The sequence below is a fragment of the Crocodylus porosus genome, unplaced genomic scaffold (genome assembly GCF_001723895.1).
Source record: "Crocodylus porosus isolate Cpor-Errol unplaced genomic scaffold, CroPor_comp1, whole genome shotgun sequence".
Lineage (NCBI taxonomy): Eukaryota > Metazoa > Chordata > Crocodylia > Crocodylidae > Crocodylus > Crocodylus porosus.
Window position 1 is genome coordinate 71,470,286 of NW_017728948.1, and position 11,401 is coordinate 71,481,686.

At 45.0% G+C, this 11,401-nt stretch overlaps 1 protein-coding gene across 1 annotated transcript in view; it reads right to left on the bottom strand.

Annotated features, from left to right (window-relative positions):
- GRID2 (glutamate ionotropic receptor delta type subunit 2) overlaps nucleotides 1–11,401 on the bottom strand; it is a 1,453,399-nt gene that overhangs the window by 535,364 nt on the left and 906,634 nt on the right. Inside the window, exon 4 of the mRNA XM_019552630.1 lies at nucleotides 6,511–6,733. Coding sequence (XP_019408175.1) covers nucleotides 6,511–6,733 — 223 coding nt within the window. The remainder of the gene's footprint in view (nucleotides 1–6,510; nucleotides 6,734–11,401) is intronic.

An 11,401-nucleotide genomic window follows, 5' to 3' on the forward strand; every position in this document is an offset into this window, starting at 1 on the left:
AGTGGTGCAGGCTTCTACCCTGGGGGTGTTTAAGAGGAGGTTAGATGAACATCTTGCTGGGGTCGTTTGACACCAGTATTCTTTCCTGCCATGTCAGGGGGTCGGACTAGATGATCTGCTCAGGTCCCTTCTGACCCTAGAAACTATGAAACTAAAGACAAGAACACTCGATTACCAGTAGGGGTGTGGGGGGGCTACCTTTCGTCGGCCGCCCGCCTCACAGGGATGGCCCCTGGAGAAGAGAAGGATCTGCCGTCCGCACCGCACCTCCGCCAATCTCGCCTGCCACGACTTGATGGAATATGGGGGTTCACCCATATGGGGCGCGGGCAGTCCGGACGCGGTCCCTCGACTGTAGCGTCCAGGGGTCCTGAGAGCTCCTCCACCCCTACACCCTCGCCCGGTCCTCCGGTTTGGCCGCCTCTCAGGGCGAGCTACCCTACAGGGCGTTAGCCCCTGTAATGTTAAAAAAAAAGGCCAAACAAAGTAATACAGCTCCAACACAACTTCTGAGCCCACTGTCCCTGGGCCGGAGTTTACCTCACTCCTCAATTGCCCTCAACCAATTTCGGGCTGGGATCTGTTGCCCTTAGCCCTGGGGCACTTCCTGACCCTGAGTCCATCCACGGACCCTCGCCGTGGGGTGTTTTCCCGCCTGTGCAGGCCCCTATTGGAGTACTTATGGTACCCGGCTCTGGCCGGGTGCTGCTGCCTTCTCCGGTGTCTGGGTCTTTGTTCCTCCACCGCCGGCTGCTCATGCCCCCTGGTTGCGTTGGGGCTTACCTCCGCCCAAGAAGGTCCTTCCACGTGGCCAGACAGCTTGCAGCCGCCTTAGGAGGGGCTCTCCGCCGCCGACTCCTTTACTGCTTACCTCTGCCTCCGCCATCGCCAGCTCCGCTGCCGCCGGCTCCGCCGCCTCCCGTCTTGGCTGCTGCTGGGGCCTCTCTCGCCTCTCGACTGGAGCTGGGGTGCTCCTTTTATTGCTTCGCGTAGGTCCCGACCCAGATCTGTCCGGGTTCCTGGAAGGGGAAGACCTCAGGGGCAGCTTCCGGGTCTCGCCGCCCTTCGCGTTGCTCCGGCCCCCCCAAGTCCTTGACCCCTTCACAAGGGGGCACATTTCTCACAAGAAAACTACTCTCTCTCCAATCTCTCAGCCCTGATCCTCAAAGGGAATTTACAAAACATCATTTATAGACAAGCCTACAAACTTCACTTCATAAATTTACTAGATATATAAAAGCATGGACTCAATATAGACATATATTTCTGGACCAACCACCCACCCCTCTTTCTCCTGCCACACCTTGATGGAAAACTGATTTAGGTGTTAGCTAGGCTGGAGGCTGCCCATTTAGGCCCCTGATGTCTAAGGGTGACATCCATTCCACAGCTTTGTACCTTCCCTACACTGTGGCCCATGCCTTGCAGATGGCTTTCTCCAGCCAGGAGGGAGTGAGTGAGTGAGTGAGTGAGTGGTGGCTGGAGGTTATCAGGTAACCTCGTCCTAGCATTTCTGGAGGCTGCTGCACCACCAGCAGTCCCACCAGGCCTCGCTACCCTGGCAGGGTGCAGTTTTAGGTCATGCCTAGGACCTGGGGCCTCCTCCTTCCCCATAGCCCCAGCCCAAGTTTGTCTTGGCACAGGAGCTCAGCAGGGAGATGTTTTTCCTCTGCTGGATGGTGATGCAATGAGTGCCACCTCCAGCTTTGAAAGTGGGGCATTAAATGGTTGTGAAAGCAACTAAAGAAAGGAAATAGGTACACAGTGAGGAGGTTGGGACTCACTTTGTCTGCATGTGGAGCTTGGGGAACCCCAGCAGTGGAAGGTTCACTTTCAGGAACACCAACTGCTCCACCAAACCAGGATCCAAGGAGGTGAGGTGGGGTGTCACAACATCCCCAGCAATGCTGAACACCCTCTCACTTGGAACACTGGTCAGTGGACAAGTGTTCCCAGGCAACCACGGCCAGATCCTGCCACATCTGGTTGCGGATTGCCTTCCCTTCACCTCCGGGTTGCACATGCCTGCCAGCACACGGACTGTACTGGACCACAATGAATGAAACTCCTTGCCCTGGCTGATCTGCCTCCAGCAATGCTTGCAGCCAGCATACCTGGGATCATCTGCCAACTCAAAATGATCCTATACTACACTATTCCCCCTCCCCCATTTCTGTGTTGAGGGTGGGGATCCTGCCTTATCCCCCTCCTCACCAGGCAGAAACACAACAACAGGGGAAGCTGAGCCACCTGCCCCCACACCTTTCTCCAAGGTGCCTTCTGGAGAAGGAGACTTGCTTCTAGGGGAACTCTGAGGAATGTGGAGCACAAACTCAGATTCCGCCTCCTTCCCAAGAATTTCCCTGGCTATGGCACTCAGCTCCCCTGTTTCCAGATCCAGCTCCTCCTCTGGCACTAGGAGCATGAAATTGGGATGGAGGAGACTGTCATAATGGTGCTGGTGGCTATTTCTGGTGTTAGTGGAGGTGGTGCAGGATCAGGTACTGCTCCCACCGGCAGCAGAAGACTCATCGTTACCAGGAAAAAGGGTGTGTCTATGTTTGTGGGGGGGCAGATTTGCAGCTCTCCCCCTACTCCCTCTAGCCCCGTCCCTCCCCTGTCAGAAGACCTGGCACCTACCTTTCCAGCATGCTTCATAATGTTTGCTGTGCTGAATGATATGTGTGTGTGTGTGATATAACTTGTATGTACTTAATATGCATGTGTGTGTGTGTGTTTGTATTATATCTTGTATGTGTTTAGTGTGTGTGTGCAGGAAAAATATCTTGCATGTGTTTAATATGTGTGTGTAATATATCCTGTATCTGTTTTGTGTGTGTGTGTGTGTGTGTGTGTGTGTGTGTGTAAAATATATGTGCTTTCCTGCACAGAGATGGATGACACACTGCCAGGGAAAACACAGCTTTCTTTTTAAAAAGTGTAGGGAAAAAAAATAACAAGAACACACAAGAGGATTTTGGGGAAAGAATAAGTTGAAAAGAATGGATTGGATAGGGATAAGTAGAGAGATTCTAGGCAAGGGTAGTTAGTAAGGTGTATCCAATCCTTTCCAAGAAGAGAGACTAGCAAGAGACTGACTGGGAAGCCAGTACCTTTGACACGCTGTTGCTTCCAGACAGACAGCTCTCAAAAGGCAGAGAAAGGCTTCACTCAGAGCCTTATATGCTGTTTCTACATCCCTCCCCTAGAGCACTGTGACTGGAAAGAGCACTCAGGGAAAGATCAGTCACAGGCCAGCTACAGATGTCAATATCAGAGCAATTTTTCTCCCCCTCCTCACCTTTTCTCAGTTTCTGTTTTCCTGCAAGATTACCTTCCAAATCACCAAATCTTTTTTCAAATTGATTTGGATGCTTCAAATTGATTTGGAGCTTTTAATGGGTCTCCCAATTTGATTCAGATTTGATTATTTAGCTGCTGAATTGGACCAAATCTTCTCCAAATTGAATCAGCAACTGAAGCTTCGCACACCCCTACTTCTCCCCTACTACTTGCCTCCCCTGCTTCCTACCCCCATGATGCTTCTATCTCTCCACAGCCATGGGATTCCTTCTCCCCTGTATGTCCCCTGACAACCTCACTCCCCCCTACCATTTGCCCTTGCTCCAGCAGGCTCCAGGGCCTGGCGAGAGCTGTCAGCACTGCTATCAGGCCTTGCTGAGGTTTGAGCAAGCATGTGCTCCATGCCCCAGACTGCAGCACAGCTAGTGGAAGAGTAAGAGATGGGGGGACAGGAGAAATAGGTGGTGGTGCAGAGGCTATGGGAGATAGGGGGAAAGAAGGGTGTGAAGTGGTTAGAGGGTGGAGGGCAGGCAGGGGGAAGTGGCTGTAGTAGGAAAGAAAGGAAAGCAGAGGTGGGAAGGGGGCAGACAGCAGCTGCAGCTCCAGCCTGAATCCTGACTTGAGGCCAGAGGCGCAACAACTCCCTGGCACCTGCCTCCTTGTACTTGAATCCAAGATGAGGGGCTTTACCCCCATATTAAATGGAAGGAGCCCCCTTCTCCCCCCACTGAGGCATGTTTCTCAATGGAGGATCGGGGGGTGAGGGGAAGGGGAGGGGGTTGGTGTTTTTGGTTAGCTTTTTTTTTTCTAAAATAGCTTTAAAATCTTAGTGACTTTACCTCCAAGAATGGGACCATGACTTTACTAGAGTATGCCATCACATCCAAACATGGCAAGGTAAAGGGTGACAGAAAGAATGCATGTTTTTTGGATAAATAACATATGCCTTTCAAACATGTTCTCATTGAGTTGCAATACCTACAAATATCACCTTTGCTGCTTTCAGATCTAAATCAAAGCTCACTTTTTAAACTTGGCTTTTCTGCAGAGCAAGTTATTAAAAAACAATAAAGACACCTCTTGCCTGCATAAGGGAAAAAAGTATGGAAGGGTTACTGTATCTCATCCATTTTAACTCTTATACTTTCTAAAACACTCTGATTCTGCAATGATGGGTAGAATATAATAAAAAAAGATATTGCAACATTCATATTAGTCACAGGCAGCAGAGTTTTGAACATGTAAGATGATACCATAATATCTGACCAAAAAACTGGACAGTGCCAGTCAAAGCCATGTGTTGGAATACACATCAACAGAGTATCTTAGACCTTTACGTGTCAAATTTTCAAAGCCCCATGAAATGGGTTATTTAATGTGACTTCTATATAATTTTTCGTGGTCGCATGTCTAAATGGGCAATAATTCAAGTAGTTTGGATAAATACTTTTCTAAATGAGAATTTTTACATATAGTTATACAAATGTTGTGTGTAAGTATCCTTATAGGCATGCAATTTTGTGTGCCTAATTTATGTTTATGTTTTAATATGGACATCTCATTGTGCAAGGCACTAAAATGCTACACCCAAAAGTAGGTCTTTTTTTGTCTAATCTTAGAAACGAGGATGCCTGAATCAATGGCAGCACGCAGACAGAACTAAGGTTACTTAAAATATATATTTAATATTTTTGTATCAATGATATTGCTGAAAAATAAATCCAACCTGAAAGAGATTACTGTTAAATCTAAGAAAACAGGGTTTATTTTGGAAATGAGAACATGACATTCTGAATCATGAACTTATGGGGATATGGTTGAATTCCCCAAAATGCCTGAATAATTTGGGATAAACCTTGTACTAAAAGACTGAAAGCTAATGAGACTCAGTTATGTCTACACTGCTATAGGACTGAACTATAGACAGCTACAGTGACATGTGCCATCCCTGCTTCACAGGTGCTACATCAAAAGATGCAGTGTAGCCACTCTTAAATACTGTATTATGTGTACACCAATACATTCCACTGTATGCTTGTTGGAGAGCTCTCTGTGCTATAGAGTATAGCATACGGAGTGGAATTTCATGCTTCACTGCAGCGTTCCTTAACATGTTCCTTCAATAGCATAGGTATGCCCTTAGAGGCTTCTGAAAATCCTACCCATTCCATATGTCAGGGGTCAGCAACATTTGGGGCGGTGGGCCAGAATGGCCCAGCTCATATCCTATGCCAGCAGGCAATAAGACCTGGCTGCTGCTGTCAATGACGCTGCTTTTCCCTACCACCTGGATGCAGCACAACACAGGGAAATTCCCAGATGAACATTGCCAAAGCTCTGTGGGCTGGGTCCAATAGCTTCATGGGCTGTATCCAGCCTGCTGGCTGTAGGGTGTTGACGCCTGACATATGCCATTTAAACAAAGCCTTCAGTTGTTACATGTTGATGACTGCAAAAAGTAGGCCACAGAGCCTGTTCCTCTGGAATAATTTCATGATAATTCTGTAATTTCTAGCAGATATGTATTTTATTAATATTTCCCTCCTACTTTTCAGTGACAAAACCCCAACCCATCCTGGCTCCCCAATTAAAATATATATTGTTTTACTAGAATAAAAGAAGGGGGAGGGGGAATCTCAAACCAAAAATCAACATCCATCCAACCAAAACAAAAAACTTTAGCAAATTACATTTCAACCAATAATCCAGTTTGCTTAAATATGTCAATACCACTGCATTCCATTATTTTACAATTCTTCGGACATGTATTTTTATTTGACTTAAAACTATTTGCCCATGAAAATCAAATAGATCATAGCTAAGCTTAATTTAATAAAAAGGCCTACACATTTCAATATAACAGTCAGGTAAAACAGTCATCTCCATAAGTGTGATTAAAAAAATAATTATTTTCAGGATTAAAGTGGATACTCATGAGTGAATGTATCAGAGGAAAATAGCAAAGCAATATCCATAAATGTTAAGAAGCTTAGAAGTTTAGTTTTTTTCTATGTGCTTCTGAATTATTTTTCTCATGGAAGACACAAACTCTCAGCCTGAACCTAAAAATTAATTCTAGGTTTGGCTTTGAAGAGACAGCTTAGCTTATTATGCATGTACATATTTTTTATACTAAAAGTCATGTAAAATAGATCTTTTGACCAAGGCTTCTAAATGTTAGCAAACAGATGTAGGAGGGGAAATTACCATTTCAAATCACTTACCTCTGTAATGAAGGACTTGGCTGTTGATGGTTTCATTACAAGAATGGCCCTCCTCAGAGTGTCCCGGTAGCGATTTAGTTCTTCTATTCTCATGGTGGAAAACAGCCCCGTGATCATTTTATTGATGTTGTTCTCTACTTTCTGCAGTGCTACATCCATTCCCTGCTGAGACACTTTGTCCAAAAACTCTTGTATTCCACGGATATCTAGAAACACCAAAAGCCCATCAAAATGCAAATTAGCGTATAGAAAGGAGACAAAAAGTATTTGGCTTATCTTGAAGCAGCATTTTATTCTATGTCAGGTAAACCCCAAAGGCCACCTTAACTTAATATTCATTGGAACTGTTCCCCAGCTATGCTTATGACATTTCTTAAAAGTGTAAAAATATGGAAAAGAACTTTTATGCACTGATTTTTGTTCAGATAAAGGCCATTAGAACCACTTAACAATATTTGTAGTTGCTGTTCTTGTTCACTTATTCATATTATTTCTATACTTACTAGCCCTATAAATCTCTGAGCAGTTTTACACTGAACACATGTGGAGAAAGGGAGAAGAAAGGCTAAGCTATCAGACTGAACCACACCACACTATTCTTTCTTTTTTCCCCCTGTTTTTCAGGTGGTGGGGGACTAAAAAAAGTGTTATCATAGCAGTACAACTGCTACTGGAACAGCACGGACCTTTTGAATGACTAAATTTAGTTGCTATGCAGCCTGTGCTAGCCATTTGCCAAAAAAGCTTGAGGATTGAGTCTAAGTTGTATAAACATTTTGCTTCCTTTTTCCCCTCCTTTTTTCCCTAGACACAACCATAACATGTGCTTGTAATTCTACAGTACCTTCCTCAATAGATACAATAGCTGCTGGCTGAATTTAATGTTAAAAAAAAAAAGAGAACAAAAACAGGCATTATGTGTTTTCACACAGAAAGTGCTGTAATGGAGACTGCTGGCTCATTCTGAGTACACTCTTCCTAAAAACAGGTAGGAAAGAAGAAAAGGAAGACAAAAGCAGGTACTCAGTTCATCATCCAGTACAGTTTTCCATGACCTCCCTTAAATATCGCTGATTGAGCATTTATTGTTTAGTTGGCTGAGTGGGAGGGTTATTTTTCTGGGGGTGGAGCTTAGGAGGAAGGATGACAGTTTATCAAAACCAATGCTATTTGAAGAAACATATGAGTTTTGATGGAAAACATTTCTCGGGTCCAGGATGAAGTTTACAGTCAAAACTACAGAGAAGTCCCATAATCCCAAGCACTAGCTGGCAGACAGAAATATTGTTCAAGTCCCTGCTCTGCCATTCTCCCATACTGGGAGACTGCTCTGACCACTGGCCTATCAACTATTCTAATGCAAGTTTCCCTCTTGCTGGAACTGTTCCACTTTGCATAAATAAATATTCATCGGTGCATGGAGGTGAAGGTGACGCTCATCCATGGACTACTGGCTGTTTTGGCATAGGTCTCTCTGGAAGTCTTCAGTTGGAAGCATTCCACATTGTATACATTTAGATTAACTGGGCCAGAGATCACAAGATTTGGCTTTGGAGCACAAGCTTAAACCTGGTCCCACATGCCAGGCAATCATCCTGACCACTGGCTGACCTGGAGTGGCTCTTTCTTTGTCAAATACCATTCTGGACTGAAAAAGCTTCCCCCAAAACATGTTTTACTGAAGCTTGCTACTTGGCTAGAATAATGGTTCTTTTCCAGTTTTCCTTGTCTTTCATTTTTTATTAAAAGAATTCAAAGATCTTGGTAGCCTCCTAATATACGAGGAGAACATTTTTGAAATCTCCCAAAATGTGGGCTAGGCAGTCTATATCCTCTCCATCCCTCCTCTTGAACAAGAAAAGCAATTGACATTCCAAAGACAGAAATCAGGTTTGAGTTAAGAGCTGGAAGTACTGTGGAAGCTGGAAAGAGCCAGATGGCAATGGACAAGCAGAATATAGTCTAATAGCTGGGACAGAGGCTGAACGGAAAGCTATCTGGGGAATTAGCTTGTTGCTTCCTGAGAGGCAGCAGGATGTAAGCAGCAGCCAGTAGGAGGCATTCGGTTAGCTTATATCCAGATGTTGTGTTGACAATGCAGTGGGGCCCTGTAATGGATGTTAGGAATATCCAAAGCCTAATAATTTTATAAATGTTTGATGCATGGGCTTATTAAGCAGTTGTTGCAAGCCTACACAGATAAGAGGAAGGATAATTTCTACAGGAATTAAAATTCATGGGGGAAATTCATGCAAATCCCTAATACTTAACGAAGTAGAGAGGAAGACTTTTTTGAATGTTTACCATGGCATTCCCAATTGCTGCCTGGCCACAGGATATCTCTGTCATTGCCTAAAAGAAAACAAAACTGCAGTTACTGAATATCAGTCCTGCTGAGCCAAACAAGATATATTGGAAAGGACCGCTATTGGATTAAGGTCAGGTCAGTAGTCCTCTTGGATGACTTCCTGACTGCCCGGTGAAGGATAACTGTGCAGATCAGTACCCAGTGAGAACACTGCATGGGCTTAAATTTAAAGGGTGTTCACTATCTGCCTTTAGGTCAAGATGTGATCAGTATGCTATAGATTGGGGTATCACAGCAGGTCAAGGATCCTATAGAGGAGGGCCTAATAATAAATTAAAAGGTACAGGGAGCCAAAACAGCTTGCTTTCCATTGTAAGCAACAGAACACTGAAGAACAGAAGTACAGTCTTTATGAGAGAACATATCTTTTTCCTCTTATGAAGTTATACTAACTTGAGAACATGATGGCTACCAGTCCCCAGAAAATATATTTCTTAGATATATTAAAATGTAATTAAAAGAACAAGTAATGTAACTGTTCATAACTAAGTATGCCACAAGTCATTTAACACTGCCAGTCTTGGAAGCAGGCCTATCTATTGTAACATTACTGTTCTTTAAGCTGGGCCTTTATGAATAAAATGCAGGGGATGGCAGACAAAGAGAGGAACCCAGGGCTGCAGTTAATCTATTGAGATATACTTCAGCAAAGTTAGAAATATGTCTAAACATTTGGAGAATAATTTTAACACTGATAAAGTACAAGCTTATCCTAAAAATAAAGTTTCATGAGACAGATGCTAATTACAGCTTCTATTTAATGTCTAAATCAGGAAAATTAAATTGAATCTAATCAGAGATGTTAGATTTTTTTGGCACTTCAGTGCCAATTTAAACTGTAACAAGATTATTTGTACTGTTGCAAACATGTCTAGTTTTATGCAAATGGTAAAATTACTGTCTCTTTAACCCCCCAAGTTCTAAAGCTTTGCATGTTTACCATGTTTCTCAGGTTATGTTGATATGGCACAAGGCAGCACTTTGCAGAGATACCTGAGCTAATTTTGCATATGCTAGTACTGGAACTAGCAGCAATATAGCCACATCCCTGCTACATTTTCCTAGACTAATTAACTCCACTGAGAAGCAAGACTCATTAGCCCAAAGGAAGCACCATGTTAACACAAGTTTTTGGCTTCTGCTCTGAAGCTAATGTGGAAAACTAGGTCAAGCATCTCTGTATAGTACTTCCTTGCACCATATTGAATATGGTCTGTGAGCTAACACTTTACACCTTTACCAGTAGCTTGGGATATTGTTGCATGGGACTGTCACACTGTGTTGTGTAAACATAGTATGACAGAACACCCTTTAGGTTATCTGTCAATTTAAAGGCTGGGACAGGGAGCTGCCAAGTGGCTAATGAGAGTGGCTATTTTGGGATAGCTCTGTTATGAGAGCAAAGCATTTTGAGAACTGGGAATATCATTGCCTGATAGAGCTCCTGCCCCAGGAATGTTTTGGAGGTAAGGGTGAGGCTATGGGGAAGGAGGAGCCCTCAGTGGCCCTGGGCAGGACCAAAAACTGCACCCTGCCAGGATAGGGAGGCCTTGTGGTTCTGCCTGTGGTGGGACATGGCCACTCAAATACCAAGACTGAGAAACTTGACAGGCTGGGGAACCTAAACACCTGTCCCCACCTTTGGGTTGGTTATCAGGAGAGGGGGGGGCCAGGTAAGCTTATTGAATCCTATGGGGTGACCCTGCAGTGGGGGGCCAAGCACGCTGAAGAAGCAGCACCTGTGCCTAAGGGGATGTAAGAGAGTTACAGGGTGGAGTTGTGGGGCCAGTTAAGTTCAGGGAGTAGCAGCTGAGCCCTAAGGAATGGAAGACCCCAGGCCCTAGTGTAAAGGGGTGGAGTTGTAGCCTGGTGAGGAGCTAGGGCTGAGAGAGCCCGGAGTGGGGTGAATCAGTGGTCACCACCCAGATGAGGGTCAAAGTGGACCCAACAGGCTGGGGCAGGGCTGGCTGAAGAGAGTAGAATCAGCAGTCACTGTCCAGATGAAGGTGACGAGAGAGGCCCAAAAGGTTGGGCCAGGGCTGTCCAAAGTATGAGCGGACAAAACTGAGGATCTCTCCAGAGTAGTGTGGTGGGAGTGTGGCTGGGATAGGCAGAGTATGAGAGGCTCTTGTAGGAGGGGGCAGTAAGAGAGAGGCCCAAGTAGGGTGGTATGTGATCAGCCTTACAAAGGGCTATATTTGACCCAGCTGTAAACCAGAGCTGTTTATGCTTACAGCATGACATCAGCAAGGCATGGGACACATGTAGGGATGGCAGGAGTGTGTACTGATCACCCACAGTCATTTGGGTGCACAAAGGGCAGCCTCCCATCTATTTGACATCATAATCATTTACCAACAAGGTGTGGCAGGAGAGCAAGGCAGGTGGTTTGCCCAGAGATAAGGCTGTGGCCATACTAGAATCAGGCCTGGAAAGTGACCTTGTCAGACATATTATAGTCAGATATTTGGGGAGGTGGGGGGTGGGGGGCAGTCAGGGGGAAAGG